The sequence below is a fragment of the Triplophysa rosa genome, linkage group LG6, assembly GCF_024868665.1.
Source record: "Triplophysa rosa linkage group LG6, Trosa_1v2, whole genome shotgun sequence".
NCBI classification, from domain to species: Eukaryota; Metazoa; Chordata; class Actinopteri; order Cypriniformes; family Nemacheilidae; genus Triplophysa; species Triplophysa rosa.
In genome coordinates this window covers 20,469,518-20,489,143 of record NC_079895.1, presented here as the reverse complement: position 1 = coordinate 20,489,143, position 19,626 = coordinate 20,469,518, and the positions used below count along the sequence as shown (strand labels likewise).

The following is a 19,626-nucleotide window of genomic DNA, read 5'->3' as shown; positions in this document are numbered from 1 at the left end:
CTTAAAGGAGTTGCTCACTGGAAAATTTGCCCCCATTGACTTTCCATAGCAGGAATAAAAATTACTATGGAAAGTCAATGGGGGCAAATTTTGAAGTGAACTACGCCTTTAATACAACTGATACTGTGAGCTACTTCAGTAGGTTGCTTCAGATACATAAGGTATACGACAATAAAACAATGCACAACTGACATAAAGGAAATTTACTTTTAATACTTGAGTACTCTTAAAAGCACTTACTTCTGTACTTTTACTTAAGTAAGAATCTGTCTTTACAACTTTTACTTGTAGTGGAGTAATATTTGACCAGTAGTATCTGTACTTTCACTAAAGTAAGGAAGTTGTGTAAAATAAATAAAGGTAATGACCTGGTTTAATTTTATTCTAAGGTGAAGTAATTATGTCAAAACAGTTTAATCTTTGTATGGAACATTTAATTACAACAAGTAAATGATTTAAATCATTTAGATTTTAGTAGACTAAATATAATGTATATTTATTCGACTAAAATGTTTTTCATATTTCGTCGACTAAAACTAGACTAAAATTAAAATGATGGGGTTGACTAAAATGTGACTAAAACTAAATAGCATTTTCGTCAAAAGACTATGACTAAAACTAAATCAAAATTTGCTGTCAAAATTAACACTGATAATTACAGAAAAACTTCATATAACTTTTAACAGAATATCGCTATAAAGTAATTTCAAAGTATTAACAGAACTTGCTGGCATCTCTGCTTTAAATAAAAAATGACTGGAAAATACTGTTTGTCATTGTTACAGTAAAAAGCTGTAAATCAGTTTCACAGTATACATACAGTAGAATTACAAAAGATTACTGGCACCTGTCTTTTTACAAGCATTCTTCCAAAAAACTTTTCTGTGTTCATCAGAAAAAAGAAATTTATACAGATTTGGAACAACTCAAGGAGTAGTAAATGATGACAGAATTTTTATTTTAAGTTAAACTATTCCGTTTAAAATTACAAAAAAAATATTTTCTGTATTTAAAGGAAAAGTTCTGAAAATAAAAACTCCCTTTAAGCTACCGTCCTTAAATTAGGTGACTAAACATTTCTCTGAGGTGTATCCCAACACTTAAGTGGCAACCAACAATGCCATTTTCAACCATCATAATGTGTGAATTCCAAAAATAACTTTTCTAGCCTTCTTTTCCATCAGGTTTTTATGCAAATAATAATATCCTCATCATTAAGGGATGATCGGGTTACAGTACTTAATCTGTGTTTTGGAGGTGATTGGCAGATATTTGAATAAATGATGGCTGTATACTCAGTCAGTGTAAGCATTGTGACATCTTGTTTATGATCTGTAGGTTTGGCTGGTCTACAGTACAAAGTGCAGGCCCCTGGTTCGGGTTTTCAGGGACTGTTACAGAGCAGAGTACCATGCCAATACAAGCAAAACCTTGCCCCCTCGCCTTGTCTGAAAACACCAGGGCAATCAGCCACCTCCTTTCTGTCTGAGAGAACTCTGCCAAAATTCCCAGCTTTCTGTAACATATGCACTAGCGCCACTCCGTGTCATTTAGAAGCTATGCAGGAAATGCATGCGTGCATTATGATATGGCAGCTCCATAGATATGGACTGTGATTTTTTTGGCAGTTGAATTTTCTCTTTACTGATTTAGATCACAGGCATAATGTATAAATGACATTCCTAACCGCAAACAAATCCACTAAATCAGCAGAGAACAAAAATGGGAGATTATCACACTCAACGAGATGCTCAAGAGTGGGGCACAGATACACACTGGTGGACATACTGGTAAACCATTTCTCTTCACATACACTTGCACTGACATATAAGGAATCTCCAGGACCTTTGCCTTCATATGCCTACACAGAAAAGCAGACGAGGACATGATGCGTGATCATGTTGCTGAGCCAAACAGCGAATCTGTTCTCGCCCATTGCCGTTGAAGAACAATGAGGAGAACAGGCATCCTAAAAACAATGCCAGGCAGAGTGATGAGCGATCTGTAATGTTATTAATGAAGGCTATATACAGTATATGTATATATATATATATATATATATATATATAAAGGGGCGGGCATCTACTGCTGTTGCTGACCCGAAGAGCCACCAAGCCTTCCTCCGATCCACTGGCACCGAGTGTGGGAGGCGGACGACGAGCACCCGTCCAGCAGACAGAAAGCACCCTCCAGCACACACGGCTGCGAGAGACCCGATACTGCCAGCGGGCCAAAACGCCACCCGTCTGCCATACACACAGTGAGGTTAAAGGCATGCCCAAAGGTGCAATGCAGGTGTCAATTCGCAGCTTTCCAATGGTGAATATGTACAGTAAGGTCCCTCTTAGTACAAGTGTGTTTGATAACAGGCTTTGGGAAGAACCACGGTAAAGCTATCACCACCTTACCTTAGATCAGCCTCTGGGGTTTACAGGCAGCTTATTGTAGGAGGCTTACTGTACACTGTAAAAATTGTTTTCGTAATTATTTTATCCACCTTAAACACAGAAGTAAATCATATGACATACTTTTTTTTTTGACCGGCAGGTAAAGAACAATGTTGTAGAAGCACATACACAACCGTAATTATAAATATTTTCCACGGTGGGAGGATTAAATGAAGAAGAGGCCTTTCATATCCAGAGGATATTCATATATTTCTTGTTAACGGGTCTTGATAATAAAAGCGATAGTAAAAATCAAATTCATTATAAACTTTACTAATAATGTTGTGTACTAAATTGTGTGTCTAAATGCAGTAACCCATGTAAATCATTTAAAAATTCCCCTACCTATACAGAGGGAAAGAAGGTTATGTGAAATAAACCGCAAATGCGTATACGCAGATGTGACTCAAATTCAGTGGAGCAAATGTGCAATTTGCCTGGGTCCTATAGTATATCCACATGCAGCTCTGTGGACTATGGTCAAAACAAGTATTTGGCCATTTTTTATGTTTGTACCAGCTAATATGAGTCGGAGGTCGGAGCCAGCTGAAGATGGGTGGGTCAGCTGCAAGTTGGTGGTACTACTCACATTGCATTGAACTTCCGGAACTAAAACATGCTTTATTCATAAAAAGCTTTATTTTTCGTTTTGGTTTTATTGTATATTCATTTTATGCATTTTAACAAATTGTGATGAAAACAAAACGTTGAACTACGATTTTTTCCATTACTATCTCTACATCCTGCCATCCTCATTTGCAGTGTTGGGTGTAACTAGTTACTAAGTAATTAGTTACTGTAATTTAATTACTTTTCCCTTGAAAAAGTAAAGTAAGGGATTACTCTTATTTTTTCTGTAATTTAATTACAGTTACTTCTGATGTAATTAAACTAAATACTTTGTGTAATATGTGTGTGTGCAGAAGAGAAATTTACATCAAAATTCAAAGTCTAACTTTAAAATCTGTGCTTTAATGTATAATTCTCACATTTGTAATTAATAATAATACTTTATGTAGTATTATATTATTTATTTGAATGAATTAAAAGAGCCGTTTCATGTCTATCCTTGAATCACTTAGCTAATCAAGGTTGATGTAGGATATAGAAAGTAATTAGTAATAAGTAATTAAATACTTTTTGAAGAGAGTAACTTGTACAGTAATCTAATTACATTATCGAATGTGTAATTAGTAACTAGTAATTAATTACTTTTTCAGAGTAACTTACCCAACACTGCTCATTTGCCTCATTCACCATGTGAAAATCCAGCCCATTTGAGGCCTAAGCTCCTCCCACTTGCAGTTTGTGGCATTAACTCCTCCAACTTGCAGGTCTCCGAGCTGCAGAGATCATAGTTGCCAAGTCCGCTTATAATACGCGACCTTGGGCTTCTTTTTCTGTCAAGCCGCGTTAAAAAATCACTTGTCGCGAGTTGCGGGTTTTGGGGCTTATTTTAAAAAATATGGTTCCTTGTTCTGAACCTGACAAGCAACTTTGTTTCTTTACATCTATGGTCGCTGTTTTGTTCAATCCATTAACACTGTCTGCTCGAAAGTAGGCTTTTTGTACTACATGGCGCGGCAGAGCATAACATCACAGCACTGCGAGAGCTATTTGAAAGCATACAGAGACGTCTACTGTCGAATCACTCTCGCGGTACTATGATGTCACGCGGTACTATGATTGGTCTGCGCGGCGCCGCATGAGGTCACACAACATATCTAAGCACGTAAAACAACATAGAGAAGCCAAGAATGTTACAGTGGTCCCTTCACGTAATCATCGGCGCTCTTTGGGTAATCGGAGGTAAATATACTAAACAGATGAAATATTCATATAAAGATAAAAAGCATTTTATAACCGGGCTACATCATTAAAAATGTTAAAAGTATAGATCTGCGCTTTTGGCTCCACAGTGTTATTCAAGCCTAAGCACGTGTGAATAGCGTAATTTGTCATCAAACACACTGCCTCCTTTCCCCTACCAACTAAACTAAATGTATTACATCTGTCACGATTAGAATGAAATGTGAAAATGAAGGAAACGTTCAGATCTGATCACGGTGCAGCAATATAGGGAGGGATGACCCTATTTATTAGGCTATTAGGTAGACATCAAACATTTTTATTGTATTAAATAAATGTATTGATCATTGCAGAATATAATTTTAAAAAGTATACATCAAATGCATATAGTTCAGTTTTACTTTATCATAAATGTTTGGCTGTTACATTAAGTGGTCATTATATCTTCTCCTTTTCCATCTCTCCAGGCCTATAATGCTCACATCAGAGATTTGAAATTAATTTTTGTAAAATAATTTGTTTGTATTTTTCAAACAGGGTAGTGTCAGTTTAAGATGACCCAGACTCGTTCATTAATAATAAATAATTGATAATAAATTACATTGATGATCATGAATAATGTTGGGCTTGTTTTTGGAGCTGCAGTTGCTTATTTGTCTTGCAAAAGTTGGCAACACTGGCAGAGATCACTAGTTGGATAAAGCCGAGCTGACACTACGGGACTGTGAGACAACTTGAATTGCTATGGCGCTTACACTACATAACACAACAAAGTTCCTTCTCATCTGTCGTCGTCTTGTCATAGCCGCTGACGAGGTGCACACATCACAAAACATTCGGTGAAGAGGCGGTCCCAACAATCAGCGAAAACACGTTTCATTTCATCTTCCTTCCTCCGTTTATATCATCTGCACTGTGCTTGGCTGGATTAGTTCCATCGCGCACACAACGAGATCACTAGGCGATAATATAAAACAGGTTTGAAAATATTGTAGCGTCTGGGATAGCTCGAGACAGGTCCAGATCACGTTGCACACCTGCTTATACTTAACGAGCTTTGGTGACCGAAACGAGCACCGATTTGGTCGCGATCTGAAGGTTTTGTCGTAGACCTTGGAAATCTGTCTGCGACAGCGAAATCTAGCCAAAAGTCACGTAGTGTGAGCTTGCCATAACATGGCAGCCTAAATAACAGCAGTCTAGCTGGATTCCATAATAAATGTTAGCTAGCCAGTCAAAACTACATTCTCGTGTCAAAACTATAGACTCACAATACAACTATCATCAGCTTTAGTGGCTCATCGAAAGTTTTTCTGTTTAAAAATGTCACCAACAGTTCTTGGGTCAAAATAAGGTGGATAACGTTTGTATATGTCAGTTTACCAATTGTAATTTATTTTATGAGTTTTCAGATTGTTTTATTTATCAGCAATTAAATCAAAAGTGGTCAAATGCAATGAACGTATTACATTATTAAAGGTCTAGAGTGGGATTTGTAGTGGCCACTAGCGGTGAGTTTGAGGACAACACAGTACAAAAAGATGTCGTCGGCTGAGACAATGTGTTTTCTCATGTCGATGCAGGGATTAGAAAGACTGTAGAAAGAGCATTGTCTTATTACATAAAATAAAGGGTCTGTGAATTTTAAGTATAAAAAGAAGGATAAAAGTCAGGCAGGAGCTAGGACCTGCATTAATCTTCTAAAGACTTTTCAGCAGAGACGTGGTAGGACCCGCGGTACTAAGGCTTTTAGTGGAGATACTCAGATATCTATGGAGATACTTTCCAGTAGAGAGACGTTGGAGAGAAAGATCGTCTAAAATCCCCCAACCATACCCCCCCCCCGGAGGTTGCTTTGATTCAGATCAGTGTGTGAGTAACATTGGTTTTTCTGTTTGTTAGAACCAAGATATGTTGTTGTTGTTGTAATATTAGCTGTGTGTAACGGAGCAGTTTTGAACGGCATTGTTTATCTGGAACCAGTGGGCTGCTTGTATATACTCGTGTCGTCTTCGCTTATTTTATTCATTTGCATTATTATTTGCGTGGTCTAAGCTATGATAAAGCTAAGCATTTCATGCTTGCATTGCACAGCACGTTTGAGGGCAGAGCTAGCTAATAGTGAATAAAGCAATGTTGTTAAAGGCGTTTGATCTGACAGCAAGATAGCAGTAAGTTAATAGACGTTTCCCCCTTGTAAAGTCAGGGACAACCAGACTATGTACTGCAGGGTAGAGGGAGAGGAAGAGGAAATGCGATTTGTAGAGCTTTTTATCCATTTAGGTCTACTGTACAAAACATGGCGGCGAATTCAATGTATGCAGGCCCGCTCTTTATGTACAGTAGATAGAAATAGTTTATTCTAAGGTAATAAAAAAAATGTTCATTACGTACGGTCTTTATACACCTATGAAGACATAGTTTTATATATTATATTGCATTTCTGTCAATAGATCATCAAAAAAAAATGCTGCTACTTTATCATTACTTCATTTTACTACTATTACTATGATTTAAAAATGTGTAAATTTGACTCCACTCCATTAAATAAATTAAGCAGCACAAACGTCTCGGTTACGTTTGTAACCTCGCTTCCCTGATGGAGGGAACGAGACGTTGTGTCGAACCGACAGATGGGGTTCGTCCTTGAGAACCAATCGCTTCCGACTTCTCTAGAAAAGGCCAATGAAAATTGGCGAATGAAATTTGCATGCCGGACTCCGCCCCCGGATATCCGGGTATAAAAGGGAGACGGCATGCCTCATTCATTCACCTTAGTTCTGAGGAGCCTGAGACCTCTCACGACTGCTGCAGTGGACAGCACGTGTTGTGGCAAGAGGACACAACGTCTCGTTCCCTCCATCAGGGAACCGAGGTTACAAACGTAACCGAGACGTTCCCTTTCTGTCGGTCTCTCGACGTTGTGTCGAACCGACAGATGGGGTTCCAATGGAAAACGCCATAACACGGTGCCCTGTCACAATCTCAACGAAGCGACGGTGACAGGCCTGGGCGTGTCAGCCGTGAACGCTACCGCGAAATTGTAACCTACCAGTGGGTAGGTAGGGGGTCCCAGAGCTTTCTTGAAAGATGGGAAGGCCCCTACCTTCGGCCTCACAGGCGGCGGCCTTGTTTCTCTAACAGCAAGAAGCCGCCCGGAACCGTAAGGCACTGGGTAAGCGCTACTTCCTCAAGTGGGGGATGCGCTACAGAGACCACTTCCTACCGCAGGGAGGAGAATAGTGGAGATACCAACATTGTCTCACCGATAGGGAAGAACTCATGGGAAGAAAGTGCGGACTGAAGGAGTTAACCGCGAGGTGGAGGTCCACCTAAGGAGGTCATGGGTTACCAAGGTGGGAACCAGCATGAGGATACATCAGACGGAACCGCCCTGCTGGGGGGTTGCAACGTCTGGTAGCACTAGGTCCGGTTAGAGCTATGTTGCGAATAACTCAGGTGATACCCGGCCTAAGGGTGCTTACTAGTGATGGATGGAGTGCCTGTTCTTCACCCAGTGGGGGAAGAAGGGAGGCTAGTTAGTACGCTGACCCCCTTAGGAGAAAGGGGGGGAAGGTACTGTCACAGGCGTACACCCTACCGGTCGCCGGTCTTGCCTGATGCCCGCAAGACTCGAGCTGACTGGTTTTATGCGGAGGCTGTAGGACCTTGCGAAGGTGATGGGTGTAGCCCAACCCGCAGCTCTGCAAATGTCTGCCAGAGAGGCGCCTCGAGCCAGTGCCCACGAGGAGGCTGTACTCCGTGTGGAGAGAGCTCTCACCCAGTGGGCGTAGGCGATCTTAGGACAGGTACGCCATCGACGACGCCCATGATCCAGTGCGTTAATCTCTGTTTGAGACAGCCCTCCCTGCTGATCTCCAAAAAAGACAAAGAGCTGCTCAGAGCTACTGTGGCTCTGAGTGCGGTCCAAGCAGAGGCGCAATGCGCGTACTGGACACAACACGGATGAGGTTGGGTCTTCCTCCCCGGTGGGGAGCGCCTGTAAGTTCACCACCTGGTGTCTCGGGGGAGTGGTGGGAACTTTGGGCACATAGCCGGGCCGGGGTCTCAGGATAGCGTGAGAATAACCGGGCCCGAGTTCTAGGCAATCTGTGGACACGGAGAATGCTTGTAGGTCCGCTACCCTCTTGAGCGTCCTCCCGAGAGCCGTCTTCATCGTGAAGTGAGAAAGAGCGGCATCTCCGAGGGGCTCCAGGACCGCATCAAGGTCGTAAGAGGGTACAGAGCGCGGGTGATGTCCTTCCCGCGCCCCTAGGAACCAAATGATCAGGTTGTGCTGTCCTAGAGACTACCAGCAACTGGGTCGTGATGAGCGGCAACTGCTGCTACATACACGTTCAGTGTGGAATGGGAGAGATTATTCTCGAGTCTCTGGAAGGATCGCATCCACTTGATCAAGCAACTCCGCTGGTCTTCTCTCGAGAAGAGCACCAGGATGAGAAGAGGCACCACTAGGCGTATCGTCACCTAGTGGCCAGGGCCCTAGCCTGAGTAGTGGTCTAAACCACCGCAGGGGTTAGGCCACTCAGGATCTCCTCACTCCGTCCAGGGGCCAGACATGGAGGTTCCAGAGGTCTAGCCCGTGATGCCATAACGTGCCCTTCCCCTGGGAAAGCAGTTCCTTCGTCAGGGGAATCTGCCAGGGGGGAGCAGTCGTCAAGAGCATTAGCTCCGAGAACCAAGTCCGGTTGGGCCAGTATGGCGCAACTAGTACACTTGATGCTCCTCTTCCCTGACCTTGCACAGGGTCTGTGCAGTGAGGCTCACTGGGGGAAGACGTACTTCCGCTTGTTCCACGGCCAGCTGTGCGCTAGAGCCTCCGTGCAGAGGCAGGGAGTACCTTAGCGGCAATGGGTGGTGTCCAGGGAGGCGAAGGGGTCTACCTAAGCCCGCCCTGACTGTCCCAAATGAGCTGGCTACGCGGGGGTGGAGTCGCCACTCTCCACGAGGCGTAACTGACGAGAGAGCACATCGGCTGTCTGGTACAGGTCACCTGGGATATGTGTGGCCCTGCGGACTCCACAGGAGGAGGCGTCGGGCGAGTCGTGTAAGCTGCCATAAGCGAACGCCACCCTGGCAGTTAAAAATGCTACGGCAGTTGTGCAGTCCGACCGGACCAGCACGTGCTCGTTCTGCACGAGAGGTTGTAACCCCTTCAGTGCGGGTAGCACATCCAAAAACTCTAGGCAATTGAATGCCTGCGCAGGCGGGGGCCCGTCCATCGCCCTGACACTGCGTGCCCGTTGCACACGGCACCCCAACCCTGCAGGGAGGCGTCTGCCTGACACATCTCGCCTGCCCGAGAGGGACCCCCGTCCGTATAAAAGGTCATTGAAGACCAAGGGGTTAGGGCGCGTCGGCAGAAAAGCGTAATCACCATCCGCCTGCTGCCGGTGTGCCACGCTCTCCAGGGAACTCGACTCTGTAGCCAGTGTTGGAGCGGTCTCATGTGCATCAACCTGAGGGGTATCACCACCGTCGAGGATGCCATGTACCCAGGAGCCTCCTCCCGCTGACTGCTTGAAAAATTCCAGGCAGTACAACACTGACTGAGCGCAATCGCGCTGTAATGGAGACAGAGTTGAGTTCCATACCAAAAAAGAGTATGCTCTGCACAGAGGAGAGCTTGCTCCCTTTCGGTTGACCTGTGGTCCCAATCGATCTAGGTGCCGGAGCACTAGGTCCCTGAGTGTACATAACAGATCTCACGAGTGTGTCAAATAAGCCAGTCGTTGAGATAGTTTAGTACCCGCACACCTCTCTCCCTGAGGGGAGTGAGGGCTGCTTCCACGATCTTCGTGAAGACTCGTGGGGACAGGGACAGACCGAAGGGGAGGACTCTGTACTAATATGCCTGACCCTCGAAAGCGAACCGTAGGAACGGGCGATGACGAGGGAAAAGAGACATGAGAGTAAGCGTCCTTCAGGTCGATTGCCATGAATCCATCTTGACATCTGACAGATGCCAGGATGCGCTTCTGCGTGAGCATCCTGAACGGCAGCTTGAGTAGGTGCCTGTTCAGGGTACGCAGATCTAGCGACCCCCGCTCTTTTGGGGACGATGAAGTACGGGCTGTAAAACCCGTTGAACATCTCGGCTAGAGGGACGAGCACGATCGCTTCCTCACCAGAGGGGTGGTGACCTCGGCCCGAAGCACGGGACATCCTAGCCTCTGCGGAGGTAAGAGGATGCCCCGAAACCTGGGCGGGCGTCCGGGGAGTTGGATCGCGTAGCCGAGACGGACCGTATCCCGTAGTCACCGTGACGGTTTGGGAAGCTCTTGACAGGCTCCTAGGGACCGACAGGGAGGCTAGGGGTACGTTCTGCTTCATCGACCTCCCGGGGGTGGTTCGATGGCTGGCAGTACGGATCCCTCGGCGGGGGGGGGACCCCCGGGGAGGAGATCGGCTCTGCAGTTTTACCTGTCTGGCGAAGATGTAGCACAACGCACCATCGAATGAGAGTGCTTGGGCTGATGATTATCCTCGACATTGGGTCTTGCCGCAACGTCGAGTTGCCGAACACCGTCGTGTAGAGGGTGAGAGCGGCTGTGATAATACCCAGACGATATGTGGCACAAAGCACCGTCGATTGAGAGTGCTTAGGCTGCTGATTATCCTCGACATTGGGTCTTGCCGCAATGTCGAGTTGCCGAACACCGTCGTGTAGAGGGTGAGAGCGGCTGTGATAATACCCAGACGATATGTGGCACAAAGCACCGTCGATTGAGAGTGCTTAGGCTGCTGATTATCCTCGACATTGGGTCTCGCCGTGACGCAACGTCGAGTTGCCGAACATCGTCGCGTAGAGGGTGAGAGCGGCTGATATAAACGCCCAGAGAGGGAGAAAAACTTTAGAAAGGTATTCTCGAACTCCCTGGGGTCTTCCCATGAGGGCCGCATTGGCTTTCGCCGCGGCTGCTGATGGGGTGGTGGTCTCCTCTTCGATGTCTCGAAGAGGACCAGGGCTGCTGGGAAGCAGACGGTGCACGGGATCTCGGCTGCCAGAGGGCGGTCGAGTCGCGGCTGGGGAGGACATACGTGATATCCTCTATCTGCTCCCTAACTGTCGAACCCGACATTATCACCAAACAGCCCCCCCTTGCGAGATGGGTGCATCGAGAAAGCGGACTTTCTCAGAGTTACTCACCTGTGCAAGGTTCAGCCAGAGGTGTCTCTCCTGGACCATAAGTGTGGACATCGCCCGACCCAGGGCCCGCGCGATCACCTTGTTCGCCCGAGAGCGAGGTCGGTGAAGCTGCGGAGTTCCTGCATAAGCGCTGGGTCGGTCTTACCCTCGTGGAGCTCTCTCCGCGCATTGGCCTGCAGGAAGGCCATAGCATGGAGAGAGGGGACAGCTTGGCCCGCCCAGGGGAAGTCGCTGCAGGAAGGGACAGTCCGCTGCACCACGTCGTAGAGCCGGCAGTCTTGTAGCGAAGTCTGTTGATCACGAGCGAAGGCTCCGAAGAACAAAAGGTGAATGAATGAGGCATGCCGTCTCCCTTTTATACCCGGATATCCGGGGGCGGAGTCCGGCATGCAAATTTCATTCACCAATTTTCATTGGCCTTTTCTAGAGAAGTCGGAAGCGATTGGTTCTCAAGGACGAACCCCATCTGTCGGTTCGACACAAGGTCGAGAGACCGACAGAAAGGGAACTTACATTTAAAGTTTTTCCAGGATATTTTGTACAGTGTATAGAGTAGATTTAGTAATAATAATTCACAAAAAGAGTTTGGTTTAAAACTCACCTTGGCATCCTTGGCGTAATAAAGTGTCCTTCCCCGCAATTTGAAATAACGTTTTTTCCAGCGCTGGAAAGAGCTTGTCTGTTTTAAAAGAAGACCTTCCTTCACACTCGTCTGCAGAAAGACAATAAGGTGCAACAAAACATTAGGCACTGTGCACATAGAGCATAGACATTACACATCTACAGTAGACACAATAAATATTAGCCGTTCAAAAGCCTACTAGCCAACATTTTACATCCCTGATGCAAAGGCTCTAGGAATTATATTTTTACTCATTTTGGACAAATGTTAAGGCAGCATTACATTGATGCATGTATTGTAGACAAGGCAATCCTAGTGTTACAAAGCTACACAGAGACACACAAATGACAACAGTCATTTATTGATAGGGTAATGCAAAATCGTAAACTTAAACAGGAAAACGTCCATACACAGGTAATCAGTCCAACCAGGGCAAACAAATCCAAAGGATACAGGCAAAAACAACGTGATCCAAAAAACCAGGCAAGACTAGTGTTGTCAAAAGTACCGGTACTTCGGGTCCAAGTCGGTACCTAAAAATAAAAAAGTTGTTGGTACCTAATTAAGGGTACCTAATTACCTAATACCTAATTTTAGGTACCTAATTACCTAAAAGTTGTCGGTACCACCGACGTACCGGGTCAACCGGGTACTGATGCTCTGTCTGACAGGTTGTCAGTCGGAAACTTTTTATAGACGCAATATGACGTGATGAGCGGATAAGCGCGGCTCCGATCCACAAGAGATGCGCACAGAAATACTTCAGATTAAAGTCATATCACGAAGAAAATGAACAGAGTTTTGTGGTGAAACGAGGAAGCATCCGGATTTAAGTTAACAAGTTCAAGCGGTAAGTTTCAAATTCTGTTCGTGTTTGCATTATGAATGTTGTAGCATATGTTAAGTTAAAGGTTACATTAAAACAAACCTCCCTGTTTGCGTGTTAATTTGTTAGCGCCAATGCTAATCCAGTCAAGTGTCCTTATTAACCATTTAATGCTTTTATAACTGTAATGGGGTAAAATAAGTGGGAGGACAGGATGGGGTTTACAGTACCTACTTTATATAGGGGACATTCTAAAACGCTTAACGTGAAAAACGCTTAACGTAGCTTAACGTACCTAAACAGCGATCAAGGAAAACCAAATTTCTGACAAACCTTCCTTGTACTAAACACTTGCTGCTAGGGATGTAACGATTCACCGTGAGCCGGTTGAAAATCAATTATAATATGTGACGATTCAAATTGGTTGAGGTGTGAACTGAATCGCAATACATTTTTTGAACAGCAGGGGCCGCCATGTTCAATGCAAACCTAAACGTGGACATGCTGATATTTCTTAAATGCAAAAAAATCCAAGAAAAGCACAGACAGTATTAGTTTGTTTATATTAAAGATACTTTTTCTATTATTAATTTGTTATAAAATTGCAGTTTAGTTTTGTTATTTGAAATAAAACAATTTTATTATACAAAGAAACGTGAAGCATTTAAGAAGGCATGCAAGGGAAGTTGTTCATTTCTAATTTGTTTCAACTCATTTTGTAAAAATAAATCGTGAGTAAATCGTGACTAAATCGCATCGTGAGATCAGAATCGCATCGCATCGTGAGGTGAGTGAATCGCTACATCCCTACTTGCTGCTGACAAAAGAACGAGCTCTTGGTCCGTGGATAAAGTGAATAATATCACGTTAAGCTTTTTCTCCCCATAGAAGTCCATTATAAGGAAACAGCTTAACGTAGCTTAACGTACATAAACAGCGATCAAGGAAAATAAAATTTCTGTCAAAACTTCCTTGTACTAAACACTTGCTGCTGTCAAAAGAACGAGCTCTTCTTTCGCGGATAAACGGCAACGCCAATTAGACTACTGACGCAATAGCCACGCAAGCATTCGTGCCACAAGAACGCACTGCATCATCTCATTTATATTTCTGTCCCTTTTTATCAGAGCTTTTAGAAACATTTGTTCTGTTTTGTTCTAGTTTGCTCCACAGGCTATTCAGCTCGATGTAACAACACTGAGCCAGGAGTTAGCAACTTTACCTTTCAGCCTCATTTCTTAATATTGGTTTCAGACAGGGCATAAAGAGTAGGATACGCCACTTTTTAACACAATGCACGGTGGCTTTTGAAGTATTAATTACAACTAAAATGACAGAAATTTGTCTAAGCCACGTTAAGTGGTTTTCTCTTATGGACTTCTATAGAGAAAACGCTTAACGTCATATTATTCACTTTATCCGCGGAACAAGAACTCGTTCTTTTGACAGTAGCATGTGTTTATTAGAATTAAAATTTGACATAAATTTGTTTTTCCTTGATCGCTGTTTAGGTACGTTACGCCACGTTAAGCTGTTTCCTTATAATGGACTTCTATGGGGGAGAAAATGCTTAACGTGATATTATTCACTTTATCCGCGGAACAAGAGCTCGTTCTTTTGACAGCAGCAAGTGTTTAGTACAAGGAAGGTTTGACAGAAATTTGGTTTTCCTTGATCGCTGTTTAGGTACGTTAAGCTACGTTAAGCGTTTTAGAATGTCCCTTATATAGGCCTATCTGAAATCTATGTGCTAGAAAACTAGCATACTAACTGTATGACTAGCAATGTGTATGTCTTGGATAGATAACTCTATTAGGTTTAAAAAAGCACATTTAAACTAAATAAAAATCTATCTGTTGCATTTATTATTTTAATATACAGTTACCTTAATGTAAGTAATCTTGTGTAAATGCAGTATAAAAACTGAGGTTTGTTCTAATATTGCATATGCATGTTTGTTCAGTCAGTTGACTTACTGAAGTTTATTCTAGTTGTCTTATACAGCAGCAGACTGAGGAGGATGTTCATCAGCATGAAAGACCCCAGTGAGCACACAACAGTTTCAGCAACAATTAACTTATACTTCATGTATACAAAATGACATTGCTTTCTATACATTTATATTAACAATGAGCTTTATTAATATAATTGTATTTCAATTAGCATGTACTGGTGTTTTGCTTTGGTACCGAAATTGGTACAGAGAACCGTGGAATTTTACTGATATTGGTACGGACTACTGAAATTTTGGTACCGTGACAACACTATGTGCACAAATGGCATATTTTAGAGTGTGTACGTTCATGTATGTAAATTGCATTGACATCTCTCACGAAGGTGTCAGCCTCGGTGGCGCAGTGGACCGCGTCCGCGTGCTTTTAACAACAGCAGTTCGACTCTGCGGTCTGACCATATTCTTCGTTCCTTTTGAGTTGGTTTTTGGGTCATGATTTTAAATGTCGGAAGACTACCCTGTTGCTGACAACTGATTAAATGACAAGAAATGCTTATTAACAAGCCAACCGGTGTAAGGCCTTAATGCAGGCATGTAACAGCTGCAGGCTAAGTCTGCTTACTGTACAGTGGCTGTTGTATGTTTTTATTGATTAAAAATGATTTCCCATACGAACGCGTTTGTTTTTCTATTTACATATAGATTGTACATGCTGCATGCCTTCAGTATAAAACACTATAAGCTTTTGACGATCAAAAATCTAAAAATGATGTAGACTGTTAACATACAAAAACAATAAGGGAAATGCTGACAAAAAAGCTATTGTTGCGTTATTATTATATAGATGTTTTTAGATGACAAAAACGGCATTTTAAAGGAAAATATTTTTATATAAAAACATCGCGGTTACGTTTGTAACCTCGGTTCCCTGATGGAGGGAACGAGACGTTGTGTCGAACCGACAGATGGGGTTCGTCCCTGAGAACCAATCGCTTCCGACTACTTAGAAAAGGCCAATGAAAATTGGCAAATGAAATTTGCATGCCGGACTCCGCCCCGGACATCCGGGTATAAAAGGGAGACGGCGTGCATCATTCATTCACCTTAGTTCTGAGGAGCCTGAGACCTCTCACGAATGCTGCAGAGGACATCACGTGTTGTGGCAAGAGCACACAACGTCTCGTTCCCTCCATCAGGGAACGTCTTGGTTACGGATGTAACCTCGGTTCCCTGATGGAGGGAACGAGACGTTGTGTCGAACCGACAGAATGGGGTTTGTCTTGAGANGAGACATGGACAAACTCATTCATCTGATCTTACTCTCTGGTGAGTACACCTCACATCATCATCTCATAGAACACACACATGTTGTTTACAAACATCTTAAATCTTTAACACTACAGTATCAATTATTGAAGACTTTTAAACACTTTGTAACAACCTTAAGTGATTATCTGATTATCAGTGTAAAACACTTTCTCAACAGGTCTTGTTTTCATTCCAGGTAGTTTTGAAGGTAACATATTGTTTTAAATATTCACAGGCAAAATATATAAATATAAAGTTGTGAATGTTGATTTTGAACATAAGTTCTTATGTTTAATTCTGCCATCATGGCTTTTGGTCGAGTTACCACTATATCATGAATATATTATGGATATTTGGTGAATATTGACATCATTATTATTTTCTTAATTTTTGAACATTGATTTCTTAGGACTGTTCATTTTATTGAAGGATTTAAGAATGACTTTGTGTTGAAGAGTTTTAACATTTTATCTTAGTCATTTCACAGTATCAGATCTTTAAATGTTATTTGCAAAGTTTAGCTGTTTAAGGAGGCTGTGGGTCGATTAAAAGAACACGAGTGTTAAAGAAATTCTGATTTCTTATATCTGCAGACTGACTGATCAACTGTCTTTCAATATATATTTTCTAGAGAATTTAGCATTAAGAGGAACAGCTACACATTCATCCACATATTCCTCTCGTGTAGCTCAAAATGCCATAGATGGGAAAAGATACGGCCCAGGTGAAGCACCATACTGCTCTATTGCATCATCTGAGAGTTACCCATGGTGGAGGTTGGATCTCTTGGATGTTTATGACATCAGTACAGTCATCATCACTACTCGATCAGATGGATCGTCACATCAAACTAACGGAGCAGAGATTCGTATTGGAAACTCACTGATAAACAATGGAAACAACAATCCCATGTAATCACTTCCATATCTTGAAATTTCATTTGCACTCAACTAAACCACATCAAAAGGCATTTTTGCCCACATTGTCCATATTGTTGATTGTCCTTTTTTATCTTTCATTTGTCAGGGGATACACTAAATGTATCAAAGTGATACTTCAAAATCTGACAAATATCAGGAAAATAATAAATATTAGCAATTAATGTCCTTTTAACGTAAGATTAGTAAAAAATTATTTACCACAAAGTCAACCATGTTGAGTTTAGAATTATCTAACTAAACCATGACAGAAAATAGAATCATGTGATGTGACATATCAAGGACAGACCCAAATATGATAAATAATTACAAGAGTGGGGTGAAAAACGTTCCTTTTGTCCTCTACATAAAGCTAAACCACATTGTGGTTTTTATAGCTATTATAGCTATTATATTAGTAATATATTATTACTATAGTATTATATTATTATTATAGCTATTATAAAAGTGACCTATTAGTCAGATATGGTGACCCATACCCGAAATGTGACCTCTGCATTTAACCCATCCAGAGAGTAGTGAACACACGCACAGCAAGTGGTGACCACACGTACACCCGGAGCAGTGGGCAGCTATCACTGCAGCTCCCGGGGAGCAAGTAGGGGTCAGGTGCCTAATCTCAGTCGTTACCCGCCGGCCCTGTGAATCCAACCGGCAACCTTCTGGTCACGAGTCCGACTCTCTAACCATTAGGCCATGACTGCCCCGATGACTGTGTAGCTGCTAAATTCTCTAAAAATATATATACAGTTAATATGCAATATCACCGGAGTAGGAGTGTAAAGTGTTAGTGTTAAACCACTCGGTGGAGATTCATTGATTTTCTCTCTCTCTCTCTCTCTAGATGTGCTGTAACTTCTGGTTTTCAAATTGGTTACACCATCACTTACTCGTGTCATGGTATGGAGGGACGTTATGTGAATGTGGTCATGACTGGACTTGAATCTTATCTCTCTCTGTGTGAGGTGGAGGTCTATCGAACAGGTAATTTCTGACGATATTCCACCAGTATCATCACGGAAACCACTTCACTGTTTGTATCACTCATGTCAGACTCATGAAACACACACAATTGGCAGTGTCTCTTAGAGCAACTCACAGCTGTTACAGTAGGTGGCGGTATCAGTACCTGATCAAGTTGGTTGCAAGCCACCATAACACAGAGAGAGAGAGAGAGAGAGAGAGAGAGAGAGCGAGAGAGGGATAAAAAACGGGGAAAAAACAGATATCCAAAAATGACAAAAACTGGTTTGATCAGGACTGTCAAACCTTTCGCAAAAGACCATGAGAACACTGTCAAACCAGAAACACAGAGATCCAAATAATGCAGAGATTCCACTTCTTTACTGTGAAACATGAAAACAATACAAACATACACTCAGAACCAAAAGAGCCCTTTACACCCAAAACAGCTGACAATAATCCAGAAGTCCGTCAATACAAATCAATTCTGGGATAATTGGAACAATCTGAAAAAACTGATCATGAAGAATTAGCAATTCAAAATGGATAAATATGGGAAAGTCCTTTGCAAAGATTGTTTAATAAAGTACAGACAGACACAAACCGTGAGTAAAATCTAACAATCAAACAATTAGAACAACTAGAATTAGCAATCAAAGATAATCAAACCCATTAGACTTCCCAATAACTGAAAAAGAACTTGAAGACAAAATCAAAAACCTTAAAGCAAAAAGAGCATCTGGACCTGATGGGTTTTGAAATGAAATGATAAAACATACAAACAGTCGATTACATCGGGCCATTTTAAAACGATTCAATGTGTTATGAGTGTAGGTCACTCCCGGAGATCTGGAATCAAGTCTTGATAACACCAATCTTTACAAACGGAGATCAATTTGAGCCGAACAACTATAGAGGCATCAGTGTGACCTGAGAAAACTGCTCTGTAGTTTAATAACCGCTCGACTCTTAGACTTCATCACCACGCACATGTCCTGAGCAGAAGTCAGAGAGGATTTTTACCAAACTACCGCACGACCAGTGTTGGGTGTAACTAGCTACTAAGTAATTAGTTACTGTAAATTAATTACTTTTCCCTTGAAAAAGTAAAGTAAGGGATTACTCTTATTTTTTCTGTAATTTAATTACAGTTACTTTTGATGTAATTAAACTAAATACTTTGTGTAATATGTGTGTGCAATAGTGGAATTGACATCAAAATTCAAAGTCTAACTTTAAAATCTGTGCTTTAATGTATAATTCTCACATTTGTTATACTTTGGTCAGTTAATAATACTACTTTATGTAGTTTAATATTATTTATTTAAATGAATTAAAAGAGCCCTTTCATGTCTATCCTTGAATCACTTAACTAATCAAGGTTGATGTAGGATATAGAAAGTAATTAGTAATAAGTAACTAATACTTTTTGGAGAGTCATTTGTACAGTAATCTAATTACACTATTGAATATGTAATTAGTAACTAGTAATTAATTACTTTTTGAGAGTAACTTACCCAACACTGCGCATGACCGACCATATCTACAGTTCATGATAATTACTGTTCTAAATAAACCACTTGAATTT

At 42.3% G+C, this 19,626-nt stretch overlaps 1 protein-coding gene across 1 annotated transcript in view; it reads right to left on the bottom strand.

Annotated features, from left to right (window-relative positions):
• Positions 1 to 19,626, bottom strand: part of LOC130555531 (diacylglycerol kinase eta-like) — a 37,533-nt gene that overhangs the window by 10,590 nt on the left and 7,317 nt on the right. Inside the window, exons 3-4 of the mRNA XM_057335823.1 lie at positions 12,029 to 12,139; positions 2,100 to 2,246 (exon numbers count right to left, since the gene is read on the bottom strand). Coding sequence (XP_057191806.1) covers positions 2,100 to 2,246; positions 12,029 to 12,139 — 258 coding nt within the window. The remainder of the gene's footprint in view (positions 1 to 2,099; positions 2,247 to 12,028; positions 12,140 to 19,626) is intronic.